Source organism: Nerophis lumbriciformis, linkage group LG04 (genome assembly GCF_033978685.3).
Source record: "Nerophis lumbriciformis linkage group LG04, RoL_Nlum_v2.1, whole genome shotgun sequence".
Classification (NCBI taxonomy): domain Eukaryota; kingdom Metazoa; phylum Chordata; class Actinopteri; order Syngnathiformes; family Syngnathidae; genus Nerophis; species Nerophis lumbriciformis.
In genome coordinates this window covers 29,567,501-29,586,533 of record NC_084551.2, presented here as the reverse complement: position 1 = coordinate 29,586,533, position 19,033 = coordinate 29,567,501, and the positions used below count along the sequence as shown (strand labels likewise).

General features: G+C 40.1%; 1 protein-coding gene across 5 annotated transcripts in view; it reads left to right on the top strand.

Annotated features, from left to right (window-relative positions):
- Nucleotides 1-19,033, top strand: part of hivep3b (HIVEP zinc finger 3b) — a 131,615-nt gene that overhangs the window by 102,983 nt on the left and 9,599 nt on the right. For 2 of the 5 annotated variants that reach the window (XM_061951840.1, XM_061951847.1), the window contains 4 exons: nt 627-769; nt 15,635-15,810; nt 15,982-16,083; nt 18,991-19,033. The exon at nt 18,991-19,033 is cut by the window's right edge and continues 619 nt beyond it. In XM_061951840.1, the coding sequence (XP_061807824.1) occupies nt 627-769; nt 15,635-15,810; nt 15,982-16,083; nt 18,991-19,033 (464 nt within the window). Of the gene's footprint in view, nt 1-621; nt 770-15,634; nt 15,811-15,981; nt 16,084-18,990 lie in introns of all 5 variants that reach the window. The other 3 variants (XM_061951855.1, XM_061951869.1, XM_061951862.1) reach the window with 3 other exon arrangements.

Below are 19,033 nucleotides of genomic sequence, written 5' to 3'. Positions count from 1 at the left end.
ATAAAATAATTTGGTGGGCCACAGAAAATGATGTGGTGGGCCACATAAAATGATGTGGCGGGCCACATAAAAATGATGTGACAGGCTACATTAAATAATTTAGCCGGCCACATAAAATAAAGTGGTGGGCCACATAAAATAATTTGGTGGGCCACATAAAATGATGTGGCGGGCCACATAAAAATGATGTGACAGGCTACATAAAATAGTTTAGTCAGCCACGTAAAACAAAGTGGTGGGCGACATAAAATAATTTGGTGGGCCACATAAAATAATGTGGCGGGCCACGTAAAAATTATGTTACAGGCTACATAAAATTATTTAGCCCGTCATGTAAAATAAAGTGGTCGGCGACATAAAATAATGTGTCGGGCCACATAAAATGATGTAGTGGGCCAGTTTAGGCTACTGGGTTGACCAGGCAGCCTGTTAATTAGTTTGAGCACTGCTGTCCCCTAGCTGGAGGATTATGAATTGTTCAAGTATAAATAAACACCCAACACCTTACTGATGTAGGACAATCACATTATTTCAAACCAGTGGTGATACAGTAGGTTAGCAGAAAGTGGTCCGCGAGTGTTAACAATGTATTTTAAGTCTGTTTTTCTACTGTGTCTTGAGTGCAGGTCCATCCCACCACAGCCAGTCCCTCCACTGATGGAACAGATCACCAGCCCGAACAGGAGGAGAATAAAGAAACCAGAGAAAAAGAGGCGCCGTCCACCTCAAAACAAAGCGAAACATCTCGTGTCCGAATATTTGAAGGAGGGTAAGAACTATCGCCGATCTTCTCGTTTTCAGCCGCCGCATTCACTGTGACAAGCGATGCGAATGCGAAGATTGCAAATAGATGAAAAGGATGATAGGGGCTGGAAAGAGGGAGTTCATTTGTACCTGCAGCCAAGTTGATCCTTCTCTGTTGGCATAAGCGCCTGTGCTTTAGAGAGATAGCAGCTTGTTAGTGCGTGTGTATGCTGCCTTCACTTTGACAATATCATGAATGCCAATTCCCCGGTTACAAAATAATGTACACCTGATTCTCATGTTGAGATATATTTTCTGCAAACCTGTAAATGTTTACTTAGGTGACTACTGGAAAATCTACCTACCTTACAGTGTGTGTACTTTTTCTAAATGTCCCCCGTCATCTTTTTTCTTCTTTCCTGGGTGTGCTCCATTTGGAGTTACACGGTTTACCCAGGAGGTGTGGATCTATTTACAACCAAGCAATATCTAGAAATAGATAAGATGAAAAGGGAAGAGGAAGGACAGATGGAAAGGGTCGAGTAATGAACAAAATGTTTCCAAACGCCTTTTTTCTAGCGTGGAACTTCTCTTCCAGGATACTGGTAGACTTCTGAATGAAGTGAATGGGACATTAATTGATATGCTTAGTTCAAGAACAAACTGCTCAGCCAGCATTAATACTAGTGATGCACAAAATGTTCTTTTCTAAGCCAATACCGTTACAGATAACATCCTGTTAATTTTTTTTCCAAACCTGATCATATTACCACAGATACAGTACAGTACATACAAATTTAATATCATTATTCATAAAAAACTAATTAGTGACGTAAACAATACTACTATAGTATTGACAATGATCATTATTACACTATAATTATAATAATAATAATAAAAGTAATAACAATATTAGTAACCAATAATAATGTTTACCTCTATTATCACTATTACTATCAACTCAAATGTAAAAATACATACATTCGATAAATAAGTAGTTATAAGAGAAAGGAGAGAAAAACATGGCTTGTTTCTCAAGAGTGATACCAATAACATATTTATTTCTATTTTCTGTTATTTAGATATAACTTTAGTTTGTACACACTTTTCTTTGCAGGTGGATTTGTTGTAGCTCTTGTAGCAGGCTTTCAAAACAGCTTTCAAAACAAAAAGTTGCAGCGATGCTGGTCTTTTATGTGACTGATGAGGTTTGATGTGTCGGAGGGGGATGGAGTTTTTTTCCCTTCTCGCGAAATATTTGCAGTACAAACCCCGTTTCCATATGAGTTGGGAAATTGTGTTAGATGTAAATATAAACGGAATACAATGATTTGCAAATCATTTTCAACCCATATTCAGTTGAATATGCTACAAAGACAACATATTTGATGTTCAAACTGATAAACATTTTTTTTGTGCAAATAATCGTTAACTTTAGAATTTGATGCCAGCAACACGTGACAAAGAAGTTTGGAAAGGTGGCAATAAATACTGATAAAGTTGAGGACTGCTCATTAAACACTTATTTGGAACATCCCACAGGTGAACAGGCAAATTGGGAACAGGTGGGTGCCATGATTGGGTATAAAAGTAGATTCCATGAAATGCTCAGTCATTCACAAACAAGGATGGGGCGAGGGTCACCACTTTGTCAACAAATGTGTGAGCAGATTGTTGAACAGTTTAAGTAAAAACTTTCTCAACCAGCTGTGGCAAGGAATTTAGGGATTTCACCATCTACGGTCCACAATATCATCAAAGGGTTCAGAGAATCCGGAGAAATCACTGCACGTAAGAAGCTAAGCCCGTGAACTTCGATCCCTCAGGCTGTACTGCATCAACAAGCGACATCAGTGTGTAAAGGATATCACCACGTGGGCTCAGGAACACTTCAGAAACCCACTGTCAGTAACTACAGTTGGTCGCTACATCTGTAAGTGCAAGTTAAAACTCTCCTATGCAAGGCGAAAACCGTTTATCAACAACACCCAGAAACGCAGTCGGCTTCGCTGGGCCTATGCTAAGAAGGACTGATGCAAAGTGGAAAAGTGTTCTGTGGTCTGACGAGTCCACATTTCAAATTGTTTTTGGAAACTGTGGACGTCGTGTCCTCCAGACCAAAGAGGAAAAGAACCATCCAGATTGTTATAGGCGCAAAGTTGAAAAGCCAGCATCTGTGATGGTATGGGGGTGTATTAGTGCCCATGACATGGGTAACTTACACATCTGTGAAGGCGCCATTAATGCTGAAAGGTACATACAGGTTTTGGAGCAACATATGTTGCCATCCAAGCAACGTTACCATGGACGCCCCTGCTTATTTCAGCAAGACAATGCCAAGCCACATGGTACATCAACGTGGCTTCACAGTAAAAGAGTGCGGGTACTAGACTGGCCTGCCTGTAGTCCAGACCTGTCTCCCATTGAAAATGTGTGGCGCATTATGAAGCCTAAAATACCACAACGGAGACCCCCGGACTGTTGAACAACTTAAGCTGTACATCAAGCAAGAATGGGAAAGAATTCCACCTGAGAAGCTTAAAAAATGTGTCTCCTCAGTTCCCAAACGTTTACTGAGTGTTGTTTAAAGGAAAGGCCATGTAACACAGTGGTGAACATGCCCTTTCCCAACTACTCTGGCACGTGTTGCATCCATGAAATTCTAAGTTAATTATTATTTGCAAAAAAAAAATAAAGTTTATAAGTTTGAACATCAAATATGTTGTCTTTGTAGTGCATTCAATTGAATATGGGTTGAAAAGGATTTGCAAATCATTGTATTCCGCTTATATTTACATCTAACACAATTTCCCAACTCATACGGAAACGGGGTTTGTACATTTGGTGCAAATAGCACACAAAATGTTTTCTCTGAAACAGTGAAGCACTTCCACGCGATCAACGCCATGTTTGTTTGGGGTGTTTACGGCAGGCTGTTTAAAACATGTTGTTTAAAACGTATGAGAAAAGGAAAGCTGGATTTGCTCCCCCTGACCCACCTATCTCGCATCATTGGAGCGTTATTGTTTTTTTATCGGTTATCTGAACTATTTTTTGAATATTTTAAATAGTTTTAAATAGTAATTTGTCGGTATGATGTCATAATTCCTCATACCGGCCTGATAATTATGGTGCTTATTAATACCACTGATGAGTTTATTGTAAACAATACGGCAGACATGTGTCAAATTCAAGGCAAGGGGCCCAGATCTGGCCCGCTACTTCATTTTATTTGTCCCACCACATCATTTAAAGTGGTCCCTCATGTCATTTGTTGTGGCTCGCCATGACATGTAATGGGGTCTGCCACATCATTTGATGTGGTCTGCCACATAATTTAATGTGGTCTGCCACATAATTTTAACGTGGTCTGCCACATAATTTTAACGTGGTCTGCCACATCATTTAATGTGGTCTGCCACGTCATTTAATGTGGTCTGCCATCATTTAATGTGGTTTGCCACATAATTTAAACTTGGTCTGCAACATCATTTAAACTTGGTCTGCCACATCATTGAATGTAGTCTGCCACATCATTTAATGTAGTTTGCCACATCATTTACAAACGTTTGTAAGATGGTCTGCCACATCATTTAATATGGCCTGCCACATCATTTAATGTGGTCCGCCATCATTTAATGTGGTTTGCCACATCATTCAAACTTGGTCTGCAATATCATTTAAATTTGGTCTGCTACATCATTTAATGTGGTCTGCCACGTCATTTAATGTGGTCTGCCAAATCATTTAATGTAGTCTGCCACATCATTTAATGTGGTCTGCCACATCATTTAATGTAGTCTGCCACATCATTTAATGTAGTCTGCCACATCATTTAATGTAGTCTGCCCCGTCATTTAATGTGGTCTGCCACCTCATTTAATGTGGTCTGCCACATCATATAATGTAGTCCGCCACATCATTTAATGTAGTTTGCCTTGTCATTTAATGTAGTCTGACACATCATTGAATGTGGCCCGCCACATCAATTAATGTAGTTTGCCTTGTCATTTAATGTAGTCTGACACATCATTGAATGTGACACCACTGACTGACAAGGTGTGCTTTCTTAGAACACAGTGATCGTTGTATACACAGAGAAGGTGCGTTCATGGACCACCTAACTGAGTAGGATGCCCCCCAGAAATATTCAATAATAATAATAGATTTTATTTGCTACACACTTTTTATTTAAAATAATCTTAAAGTGCTACAGTACAAACCATTTAAAAAAAATAAAAGCTTAGCCATTAAAATAGATACAATACTAAGACCAAAACATCATCAGTGAAGCAACACAAAACATGCAAAATAGTAGAGCTGTGAATTTTTGGGTGTCCCACGATTCGATTCAATATCGATTCTTGGGGTCACGATTCGATTCGAAATTGATTTTTTTTTTTTTCAATTCAACACGATTCTCGATTCAAAAACGATTTTTTCCCGATTCAAAAGGATTCTCTATTCATTCAATACATAGGATTTCAGCAGGATCTACCCCAGTCTGCTGACATGCTAACAGAGTAGTAGATTTTTGTAAAAAGCTTTTATAATTGTAAAGGACAATGTTTTATCAACTGATTGCAATAATGTAAATTTGTTTTAACTATTAAATGAACCAAAAATATGACTTATTTTATCTTTGTGAAAATATTGGACACAGTGTGTTGTCAAGCTTATGAGATGCGATGCAAGTGTAAGCCACCGTGACACTATTGTTCTTTTATTTTTATAAATGTCTAATGATAATGTCAATGAGGGATTTTTAATCACTGCTATGTGGAAATTGTAACTAATATTGATACTGTTGTTGATAATATTCATTTTTGTTTCACTACTTTTGGTTTGTTCTGTGTCGTGTTTGTGTCTCCTCTCAATTGCTGTTTATTTCAGTTCTGAGTGTTGCTGGGTCCGGTTTGGTTTTGGAATTGGATTGCATTGTTGTGTTATTGCTGTGTATTGTTTTGTTGGATTGATTAATTAAAAAAAAAAATTTTTTTTTAAATGAGAATCGATTCTGAATCGCACAACGTGAGAATCGTGATTCAAATTCAAATCGATTTTTTTCCCACACCCCTACAAAATAGTGTATTCTGTATTTCATACATAAGGCGCAGTAAAGGGGTCATATTATGATTTTTTTCTACATTTAAAACACTTCCTCGTGGTCTATATAACATGTAAAGACGGTTCTTTGGTCAAAATGTTGCATGGGTTATGTTTTACAGACTGTTTTCAAGCTACTTTCTGAACCTCTCTTCAGGATGCACCATTTTGTGTGCGGTCTTATTTACGTGGCTCCTCTTTGACAGCGTCTTCTCCCCGTCATCTATGTTGTAGTTTTTGGCGCTTCTATAGTGAATCAACTGACAGATATAAGTTAGAACTATACGCTACGTTGTATTAGAAATGGCAACAGCGGAGGATGAATGCCCCACAACAAGAGGATAGAGAAGAAGAAGGAACTTTTTGACTACAAAGTGTATTACAATGACGGACGCACCCAATTTTTCGGGACTTATGCAGATCTCAAATACACAACAGCAGGTACCAATTGTCACGATCGGCCTTAGCAGGACCCCAAAGCAGAGAATAAAGAATAAAAGTGAAAACAAAAAGCGAACTCAAAAAGGAGTAAGGATAAACAACTCAGGACGTACACAAAAGGTGTGGGCAAATGGGAATCGCACCAAAAGGTGTGAAGAGGAACAAGCAAACACTACACGGCAGCGCTAGGGCAGAGCCACAGGAACAAGGAGCGCAAATAGAGCCAGAGCAGATGAGATATGAGATGAACTCGACTGGAAGGATGAAGCATCAGGAATGAACCAGCGCTGAGTGAGTGAACTGGAGAGCTTAAATAGTTAGGAGGAAATGTGTATCAGGTGTGCATAATGGTGGCTGCGCCCCTATAGCCCAAAAAGCAGACAGGCGGTGGTAGAACTGCCAGATCATGACACCAAAAGGTAAGAAAGGTTGGTTTTGCATAATAGTCCGAACAAAAACGCTAAATAAAGTCTCCCAATAGGTGCCATTTTGGGGTCCTTATACACACACAACATAATAATACCTGTACGTTGAAGCAAAGTACGTCTGACTACGCTGGTCGTAATGTGCCGGCAATCCATCAAGCTGTGCGGATTCAACGCTTACCAAAGTCGTACTAAAACATTTTGACAGATTTTTTAGCGCCGTGTGTAATTCCAAAGAAAAAAAAAGCATGTATCGTTTACATCTGAAAAATACAAATGGAGCATACTGCAACATAGAAAAGGGCTGACTGTGGGGGTTCCACTGCGTTCTAATTTTCCGCATTTAGGAACTATGTTTTTCTTGACAGTTTTCTCTGGTTAGCTGCTTTTGTTGTCTGGATTCCTCCCATCCTGTCCATTCGATTTTTAAATTGCCAATGCGTGCTATACAGAAATAAACATGGCAACAAGGCGACGCAGGGGTATTCGTTATTTCTGTTTTTAAAAACAATTCATTTGCAAATTTTTTTCATTTCAATTATACTGGTGATAGAAGAGAAGAGAAGGACAATTGGATTTGTTCCATCAATCAGTTGCTGGTTCGATGTGATGTTCTCCACACAAAACTACCACGGTGGTTGTTTTTCCTAAGATGTAGGTGGATATTTTTAGCTCGTGGTTAGAAATACATGCCAGTGAACAGCAACCCGCCCCTGAATGACTACAACACAATGGCACTGTTGAGACGATCCTGCTGGGTTTTATATAATTTGCTGTTGCTGCTTCTGGCGTACAACAGGGAGCATTGACTTCTTGTCATTGTGGTTCATGCACTTTATTTAAACCCAGTCACATATTTACACAATCATCCCCACGGATTGTGACTGTCTTGAGGGATGGAGGACAGGTGATTCAAATGTAACGTTTCTGCGGTCTTGCTGTGGCCTAAAATAAGCTTTTGGTAAATATCAGGATTGTGTATATAAAGATGTTTATAGAATAGAACCAAATGTCTTGTTTGATTTGTGCCTTTTTTAGGTTCATTCCTTTCTCTCTTTTTACTCTCGTCGCTCTTGTCGGCAGGGCCACTCGGAAGCAGACTACTAGCTAATAGTGTGTGTGTGTGTGTGTGTGTGTGTGTGTGTGTGTGTGTGTGTGTGTGTGTGTGTGTGTGTGTGTGTGTGTGTGTGTGTGTGTGTGTGTGCGCCATGGGTGTAGTAAAGGGAACAGTAGGAGACCGATTGCTGCGAGGGATTTGGTGGGGCATCCCCAATCCACTTCCATAAAGACGGTCTTGTTTCAGTCTCTTGTGTGTCTGTGTGTGTTTTTGGCTGAATGTTTGTGGTTAGTGCCATGTCCGCTTCCACCACGAGCACCTTTTGTTGTCTTTCATTACCATACTGTGTTTTAGAGGCAACACAAAAAAAAAACAATGTCAACAGTTCCAGCAGCTGTTTCTGCATCTGTCCCATAAACGCCGTAAGCTATTCCTGTTTACTCTTTTTAATCCTTAACCAAAGCTGTTGGTAATTGCTTTTTAAATGTTTTTACTTTTATGTGATGTGTTATTTTTAACAGTGTGTGCAGAACTGATGCTCATTGGCCACAACATGAGGTGCATGAGTGTTAGAGCCGCACTGCATCATACTGAGAGGTGTTTGTTTGTGTCCTGGCTCTTTCATGACCTGAAATACTGTGTCCAAGTGTTTACAAACACAGGTCAGTATGATGCAGTTCAATTGGACACCTGTGCAAACAACAATCGGAATAACAATTCCAATCAAAGGGCATTTTTCTTAACAAAATGCCCCAATGAAAGGTTTTAGAGAAATTCAACACATCTACCTACCTTACTCCAGGGATTCTCAAGCTGTGATACGCCAGGCTCTATCTAGTGGTACGCCAAAGAATCACCTATCTAAATATTCAAACAGTGTTACTGTAACTGTGTGTAATGTTACAGTGGCCACAAATATAAATATACTTGTTTAATAATACCTCTGCCTTGTTTTAATGAATATGTAGGCCTACTACACTACTGTATTTTAATGTTGGTCATCATGGTGGTATTTAGAGAGCCAAGTGTTTTCTGCGGTGGTACTTGGTGAAAAAAGTTTGAGAACCACTGCCTTACACAATCCACCCACCTAACAGCGATATTAGAACATGTCTGTGGTGTCAGAGTTGAGGGGACTCTGGGTTGCTCTGTCCGGCGTTTTCTCTGCCCTGTTTTTGGGTTCACTTCCGGCTCCTTGCGGGTCGCCTCTGGGCTTGTGCCTTCTTTTTCGGCTTTCTGTTCAATGCGGCGGCTCTGTTTCCTTTTTCGATTGCACAGTCAATCGCTTTTGGATGTGTGACTGAGTCGTGTGCATTTTGTCCTTTCTCAATAAGGGTGAGTCCATAACGCGATACATGGCTGACTGAAGGATTGTGTGAGTTAGGAATGGGCGATAATGATATATCTCACAATATATTATTTGTTACCGTATTTTTCGGAGTATAAGTCGCACCGGAGTATAAGTCGCACCTGCCGAAAATGCATAATAAAGAAGGAAAAAAACATATATAAATCGCACTGGAGCCCGGCCAAACTATGAAAAAAACAGCGACTTATAGTCTGAAAAATACGGTATATAAATGATAATAGAACTATTTCAGAACGGGTTGCAAAGGTTCCTAATTCGGCTGCTGACGTATGCAGTAACATATTGTTAATTTACTGTTACTAGCTGATTATTTATGTTGAAACATGATTCTATCTACACTTCTGTTAGAAGCACTAAACGATTCAGGAAACACACACTTTGCTAGTACAATAAATAATCACAAGAATAACCCCAAAGTTTTATTTTCAACAATTCATCATTTATTTAACCCTGATTTTTAATCGCTCACAAAGAAGCCCAACTGACTCTTTTTGTGAGTAAAAATTATACTATCAAAAGTAGCATTTTATCTGTTGGAAATATGGTTTTAAATACATCTGAGAGTGTGTTTTTACCTGAGGAAACAATGGACAGTTTTGTCCTGCTTAATGCTGAGGTGCTTGAAGGTCTTTTCCACAGTGAAGCCCACCACATGTGTGTTGGACCCAATCCCTGCTTCGTTTTTTAACACATTTTATGGAGTTTTTGAAGAGAAGCTTTTAAACGTGATGATTTGCTTGCTTCAAACAGGTGTCTTTCCTGTTGCCTTAAGGTCAGTGGTGAGGCCCCTTTTGAAGAAGAGCAATTTATATTCTAATGATTTTAATAACTACGGAGCAGTGTCCAAACTAGCATTTTTAAGTACAATTTTAGAAAAACTTGTTTTTATTTAGGTAAAAAAAAAATTTAATTATTGAAATGTTCTGGAGAAACATCAGTCTGGTTTTAGAGTGAACCACAGTATAGAGATAGCTCTTTTAAAGATTTTATACGACTTAAGGATGAATTACTGGTGGGGCAAACTCCCATGCACCCAACCAGTAATTCATCCTTAAGTTGTTTAAAATCTTTAAAAAAATCTTGGAGAAGGACCATGTCCCTCGGGAAGTCCTGTGGAGAGTGCTCAGAGAGTATGGGGTATCGGACCGCCTGATTGTGGCGGTCCGCTCCCTGTACGATCAGTGTCAGAGCTTAGTCCTCATAGCCGGAAGTAAGTTGGATCAGTTTCCAGTGAGGGTTGGACTCCGCCAGGGCTGCCCTTGGTCACCGATTCTGTTTACAACTTTTATGGACAGAATTTCTAGGCACAGTCAGGGCGTTGATGGGATCCGGTTAGATGGCTGCAGGATTAGGTCCCTGCCTTTAGCGGATGATGTGGTTCTGAAGGCATGATCTGGCCGGATCTTCAGCTCTCACTGGATCTGTTCGCAGCAGAGTGTGAAGCGACTGGGAGGAAAACCAGCACTTCCAAGTCTGAGTCCATAGTTCTCGTACAGAAAAGGGTGGAGTGCCATCTCCGGGTTGAGGAGGAGATCTTGCCCCAAGTGGAGAAGTTAAAGTACCTCAGGGTCTTGTTGACGAGTGGAGGAAGAGTGGATCGTGAGGTTGACAGGCAGATCAGTGCGGTGTCTGCAGTGATGCAGACCCCGTACTGATCCGTTGTGGTGAAGAAAGAGCTGAGCCGGAAGGCAAAACTCTCAATTTATTGGTCGATCTACATCCCTATCGTCACCTATGGTCATGAACTTTTGGTTATGACCGAAAGGACGAGATCACGGGTACAAGCGGCCGAAATGAGTTTTCTTCGTCGGGTGGCGGGGCTCTCCCTTAGAAATAGGGTGAGAAGCTCTGTCATCCGGGAGGAGCTCAAAGTAAAGCCACTGCTCCTCCACATCGAGAAGAGCCAGGTGAGATGGTTCAGGCATCTGGTCAGAATGCCCCCCGAACACCTCCCTGGGGATATGTTCAGGGCACGTCTGACCGCAGGGAAGATCCAGGACACGTTAGAGAGATAATTTCTCCCAGCTGGCCTGGGAATGCCTTGGGATCCCCCGAGAAGAGCTGGGGAGAGGGAGGTCTGGGCTTCTCTGCTTAGGCTACTGCTCCCGCGACCCTACTTCGGATAAGTGGAAGAAGATGGATGGATGGATGGAAGGATGAATTACGACTCACAAAGGCTCTCAGTGCTGGTCCTACTTGATCTAAATGCAGCCTTTGATACTGTAGAAAAATAGGGTTTTATCATCTTAAAAATATAGCCAGAATCCGCCCCATTCTCTCTCGGGCCAATACGGAGATGCAAATGCATGATTTTATTACAAGCCGCATTGACTACTCCAAAACTCAGCCGCTCGTGTACTGACGAAGACCAGAAGCGCGGCCCATATTACACCAGTTTTAAAATCGCAGCAATGGCTTCCTGTGTGTTCAAACATCGATTTTAAGAATATTTTACTGGTTTTTAAATGCCTTAATGGTCTTGGGCCTTCTTATCTTTCCGAGTTGCTTTAACCATACAAGCCCTCGCGGTCCCTAAGGTCTTCCAGTTCAGGCCTCCTAAATATTCCAAAAGTCCGGACCCATACCCACAGAGAGGCATCATTCCATTATTAGCCGCCCCCAACCTCAGGGCAGAGAACCAAGCTCAAGACCCACCTTTTTAACTTAGCGTTGAATTAATATTCTTATTCATCTTATAATTGTATTATTATTATTTTAACTCTGTGTTTATGTAATATAGATTAGCTTTTATTTACCACATACCAATTTAATTAATCTTATGTAGCTTTTAAATACATTTTATGTAATATTTATTTTTTTGTTTCCACTACGCTTTGCTTCTGTTACTGTATGTTAAAACCTGCAATGCAACAACGTAATTTCCCCATTGTGGGAAATAAAAGTATTTCCTATCCTATCTTAGATTTATTCATTTGTTTTATTCTCTTAATATATTTTACATTTATAGAGTTATTTCCAGCTTTTCCTCATCAGGGGCCGTCTGCACCGGGGGCTCTGGTGTGCTGCGAATGCTGTGGCTCTGGCTCATGGGATCCTCGGCGAGACGACTCCCTGTTCCCTCGCTGTGTGCTCTGGATCAGGGTCGCTGCGTTCAAGGCCCCTCATCCTGCAGCCCCTGGTGCACTTGGCTCCTTAAGATAGTGTTGTATCACCTGGTTCTTCCGTGCTCAGACACATATGTTTTTACATGACTTTTATTGTGTGTGCATGGGTGTGGTAGAGAAAAAAGGTGGGTTTAGTGTGGGGTGTGGGGGTGGGTTGGGTTGACTGTTTCAACTTGTGATTATGCAATGAGAGCAGGAGGTACTGTTTTTTTTTGTTTGTTTGTTTTTTGAAGCACTCTGTGCTACATTTTGTATGTATGAAAAGTGATACGCAAATACAGTTTGATTGATTAATTAATATATTGATCACATAATGAGGTAAAAATGTATTGTATTATTACATAATGCACCATTATAAGTATAGTTAGGAGTGAGAAAACCAAGCACTCCTTTTCTCATACGTGCCATGCTTCTAACGGCCTGAACTCACTCTAAACAAAAACTTCACTGTTTCAGAAAAAAACATTTTGCGTGCTATTTGCACCATATATTGTGAAAACATTCTGTGATAAAGGGAAATAAACATCACGCTTCAACACATCAAACCTTATTAGCCACATCCTGGCATCGCTATGACTGTGTTTTGAAAGCCTGCTTAAAAAAAGCTGCAAATCAGACAAATCCAGCTGCAAAGAAAGGTGTGGAGTTTAACAATTATTCCATCAATGACCAATTGCATGTTGTTTTTGTTTAAAAAAAAAAATCATAGAGATTTAAATATTTAATGCATTGATTTCTGTAATGTTTTTTTCTCATTAAGGCGTCAATTTCAACGGTTTAAAGCAGAGGTCTTCAACAGGGGGTTTACAGAGATACTGCAGGAGGGCCTGAAATATTTGGTTGATGTTCTGTTAAATATATATTTTTGACATGTCTCCCCGCAATTTTTCCACAAATGTAAATGTCTTTGAATTCACATGTACATCGTTGAATGTGAATAAATAACATATACAACATGAATAAATTATTGTCTTATTATAGTCATTTAGTATTTAAGACAGCTTGCGATTGGCGCTCGAGTTACCAGCTGACGACGAGATTTGCGCTGTAATATTCAGCTAGTGATGTATGCCCTAATTGTTAGCTAGCGACTGGCGCGTTAATTTCCAGCTAGCGTTTAGCGTTCTAGATGCCTGCGAGCGATTAGTGTGTTAGTTATCGGCTAGCAATTAGCGCTCTAGTTCCAAGCTAACGATTAGCATTGTAGTTATCAGCTAGCAACTGCTCAGTGGCCTTGTAGTTCGAGATCGTTAGGTCGTGAGTGCAAACCCCGGCCGAGTCATACCAAAGACTATAAAAATGGGACCCATTACCTCCCTGCTTGACACTCAGCATCAAGGGTTGGAATTGGGGGTTAAATCACCAAAAATTATTCCCAGACACGGCCACCGCTGCTGCTCACTGCTCCTCTCACCTCCCAGGGGATGGGTCAAATGCAGAGAGTAATCTCACCACACCTAGTGTGTGTGTGACTATCAGTGGTACTTTAACTTTAACTTTAGTTATTGGCTAGCAATTAGCGCTCTAGTTCCCAGCTAACGATTAGCACTGTGGTTATCAGCTAGCAAGTGGCACGCTAGTTCTCAGCTAGCGATTGCCACATTAATTGTCAGATAGAGATTAGCAATCTAGTTGTCAGCTATTGATTTGGGCATTATTTATCAACTGGTGATTAGAACATTAACTATTAGCGGCACAATACTGTTATTATTTGAATATTGTTAGTCTTGCACAATAACTAAGTACCTTTAGGAGCAGTTTAATGTAAGATAGAATCATCATTTCATACAGGAGGATACTTTATTTTTTAGTTTAATAATATTAATGGATTCAGTTTATATAGCGCTTTCCTAGACACTCAAAGTGCTTCACAGAGAACTGAGATCCCATCATTCATTCACCCCACATTCACACTATGTTGGTGGTAAGCTACATTTGTAGCCACAGCAACCCTGGGCTAGACTGACGGAAACGTGGCTGCCAATTTTTTTGCCTACCTCCGACCACAACCCACCATTCATTCACATTCATACACCTGTGTGAGCGGCACTGGCAGCAAGATGCCTAAAGACACAATTAGAGATGTCCGATAATATTGTACTGCCGATATTATTGGCCGATAAATGCTTTAAAATGTAATATCGGAAATTGTCGGTATCGGTTTCAAAAAGTAAAATGTATGACATTTTTAAACGCCACTGTACGGAGTGGTACACGAACGTAGGGAGAAGTACAGAGCGCCAAGAAACCTTAAAGGCCCTGCCTTTGCGTGCCGGCCCAATCACATAACACCTACGGCTTTTCACACACACAAGTGAATGCAAGGCATACTTGGTCAACAGCCATACAGGTCACACTGAGGGTGGCCGTATAAACAACTTTAACACTGTTACAAATATGCGCCACACTGTGAACCCACACCAAACAAGAATGACAAACACATTTCGGGAGAACATCCGCACCGTAACACAACATAAACACAACAGAACAAATACCCAGAACCCCTTGCAGCACTAACTCTTCCGGGACACTACAATATACATCCCCCCCGCCCCCCCACCTCAACCCCGCCCCTCCAAACCTCGCCCACCTCAACCTCCTCATGCTCTCTCAGGGAGAGCATGTCCCAAATTCCAAGCTGCTGTTTTGAGACATGTTAAAAAAAAATAATGCACTTTGTGACTTCAATAATAAATATGGCAGTGCCATGTTGGCATTTTTTTCCATAACTTGAGTTGATTCATTTTGGAAAACCTTGTTACATTGTTTAATGCATCCAGCGGGGCATCACAACAAAATTAGGCATAATAATGTGTTAATTCCACGACTGTATTTATCGGTATCGGTTGATATCGGAATCGGTAATTAAGAGTTGGACAATATCGTCAAAAAAGCCATTATCGGACATCTCTAGACACAATGGTCGTGACTAGGAACCAGGAACCTTCAAGTTGCTCTCCGACTGCTCTACCATATGACCCATGTCGCCCCGTGTCCTTGGCCTGAAACTCCTTGAAGACCCCTGCTTTATTACATTTTACGATACCTCTTGCAATAGGTAACCAGGTATTCCAAAATATGTCAAAGTTCTATACAACATGCGGGAAATTACTATCACATACTGGGATGAAAATGTTTTACATTCTGAGATAATGCATACATTTTAGATAATGTGTTGTTACAAGCACCTTAAGGTTGAAATGTTTGACATGTGTGCTACTCTCTAGTAGCAACGATTGCACGCCACAATCTACCAGGCAGTGAAATGAGTGATGTTTATCAAATGGATGCTTATCTGTGATTCTGTGACTTCATGTTGGTTCTGTTTCTGTATCAATAACGCATGCCCATCCCGTCTGTCTGTCAGGTATAAGTCTAACGAAGAGTATATTTACGTTCGAGGGCGTGGCAGAGGAAAGTACATATGCGGGGAGTGCGGCATCCGCTGTAAGAAGCCCAGCATGCTGAAGAAGCACATCCGAACACACACTGATGTCCGTCCGTACATTTGCAAACACTGCAACTTTGCCTTCAAAACCAAAGGTTAGGGGACGGTTAAAGACATGTTTAAGATGTATTTCCACTTTTTTTGTGTGTCTTGTTAAATGATGCCCGTCTCATGTTTATCTGTGTTGTTGCAAAATGTCCTAGTTTTTCCTTGCCCCGTGGAAAAGGGAGGCGAGTTTTAAATGTGCTTTTCATGTTCCTTCGCAGGGAACCTTACCAAACACATGAAGTCAAAAGCTCATGGGAAAAAGTGCCAGGCAATGGGAGTGTCTGAAGCGTCGGCGGATGAGCCGGAGAGCGAGGAAACAGGTATTTGAAAGGAAGGAGAAATGCTGTTACGCGACTGACTGTGAAGAAGTGTAGCTGCTCGGCACTGACAGCTTATGCAACCGCCATGTACTATTCCCCAACCTTTTGCCCTTGCATAAGAAAAAAGTTCAATATAAATAATGAAGCAAGAAGAGCCCTGCACGGTGCGCTTGTTTCCATGCACAATGGCAGCCACTTTAGCGGCGAGGGCTCATGATCTTCCTCGCGCCGCCGTGTCTTCTTCGCTGACAGACGACACTCATCACATTCAAGGACGCGGCGTTGAAACGTCATTCATTCACTCCTGATATAGTTTGTGAATAGAGGCGTGATGCTTTTCATTCCCATTCCGGCCTTTTCATGTGTAGGCTATTTATACCGTGGCTGTGTTGGGTGGCGGGTAAGAACTGTCAGCAATAAAAAGAGAGGAAACATCATCAACACTTCAGGTGTGTCCACCTGTCCAGTTAGGAGGCAATACTGAGCGTGAATAGAATGTACCTGCTGTTATGAAAATGGGACAGACAACAGGCCAGACGACCGCTATTAAAAGGGCTGTATGATTTTAATCTACATCTTATGGTCTAGATCAGGGGTGTCCAAACTACAGCCCGTGGGCCAAACAAACAAAAACCAAACAAGCGAGACATTGCAAGTTTAATTAGAAAATTGTTTTTGCCTCAAGTTGATTCTTTGTGAATTGAATCAGAGATCTTTCTGCCCTTTTGTGGGTGAAGGTAGAATTGGTGTTCAGTAGCCACGTGTAGATGGACAACATGTATTTATCTGATTATCATTCGCATTAGAATGTTACTGTGTACATGTACCCTGAAAAAAATGATCTGATTATGAAGTGCATTTTCATGTATTATACCTTAAATCGGAATACTTTACTTTGACATGCGCAGATCCTAACATAAACGGAAAGGTGTGATATTATTTGTGCCATGGTGCCATCTTTTGGATGAGTTCACTTACTGCAGGTGCTGAAGAAGCAGGAGATTTCCGCTGTAAGCTAACATGGATTTGTGCATTTCTGCTTGTTAGACGTTATTACGGTATTTATTTATCATTTTCCTTCTGTTCACTACTTTTGTTTTACCTCTCTTTTTGAAATGGAGCTATTCTGGGCTTTTTTTGTTGTGATTATGTGCGGGTTCGGCGCGTCTTCATGTTACAACATTCTGTGTATGTGTTTGAGGCTAGCAGTTAGCACTTGGAGTAGCTGTAATGTCGTGAATAAAATTGATTATCTTAGTAATCGAGTAATTTATTGATTAGTTTGTTTGATTAATCAAGTAATCAGATAAAAACAATTTATAGCCTCAATGTGTATTTTAAGGAAAATAGTTGAACTAGACAAATATTTTTCTGCTTGCTATAACCTTCATTATTTATAATAAATCAAAGTGGCCTTATAACATGTGTGCATTTATTTAAAAATTAATCTCTGTTGTTTGCCGCCGCGCAAATCACAGCACACACACACCACCGCTTTTATGTGCACTACCACTGCTATCATGTGCGCTCTATTGCAATGACCGTGTAGAAACTATTTTTGTGTACTGTATTTTTAGGAGTATAAGTCGCACCTGCCGAAAATGCATAATAAAAAAGGAAAAAAACATATATAATTCGCACTGGATCCCGGCCAAACTATGAAAAAAACTGCGACTTATAGTCCTAAAAATACGGTATTTAAAGTTCCGGGCACTCCATGCGGCGCAGATTTGTTAAATTTTAATTCTCATTAATCGATTATTTCAAGCAATAAAATACAAATCTAAACTTTTTTGTAATTGAATGAATCGATTTAATTGTTGCAATCCAAGTTTAGTTCCCCTTAAAATCATTTACCAGCCATTGTTCAACATTTTTTATGATCATTTTCGATGTCAGTTTATTTGCTAATGACATTACTTTGTGACTACATGTAAAATGGTGGTCAAATAGTTGAGTTCAACTGTATACTTGTTGACTTGTATTCATATAGAAACAACTCACAATTCAATTTGGTTCTGATTCCTTGGGTGAAGATTTGATTCAGAAACGATTATTCGATTCAAACCAGTTTTCGCAATGTATTATTTGGTCTATAAATGATAATAAAACAGGGTACAAGTCACAAAAGCTCTTCATTTGGCTGCGGATGTATGAAATATACACACAACCTGTAAGCACGGAGATGGCCTTAAAACATCTGTTTGAACATCGATTCTTGAATATTTTGAATTGATTCAGAATCAAAAAAAATAATCTAGAGCTGCAACGATTTAATCAATAATTGATTTGAAAAAAAATTCAATTCATATTTTGTTGTTTGAATTAATTGTTTGAGTGTAACTATTAAAAATGATCAATGCCCAAAACTTTAAATATGCAGACATAGTTTCTGCATAGCCGCTGCAATAGAGCGCACATGAGAGTGGTGGCATGTGGGTGCTGTTATTTGTGTGTTTTTATTAAAAACATTGAATGAATGCGCACATGTTAGAAGTGCAATTTTTGTGTTGATGATGTGCATGTATTAGTGAAAAAGAAAGAAGGTTATGGCAAGCAGAAAAAAAAAGTTTATTTTAACTGTTTTCTCTGAAATACACATTCAGGCTTTAAAGTAATCAAACAAACTAAACGATATTTAACTCGATTACTAAAATAACCGATAGCTGCAGCCCTGAATAAGAATTTGGATGTGAATTGATTTTTCCGGGACCCTTACTATTTAATACTGATGCGGACCCAGAAGGGTTGAATTGACTGTTGTGTATTAATGGTTACTAAACCAGGCCACTTATGATGGTTAAAAACCTTTTGTGTGTATAAAATGTCAACAATATCTCATTGAGCTTGTGCTTGCAATTGAATACACTGGAATAGTGAAACTGAAAGCATGTGTATGTTCTTCAGCAGCCCACGAAGAGCGTGCCTGTTACTCAGAGGAGCAGGAAGA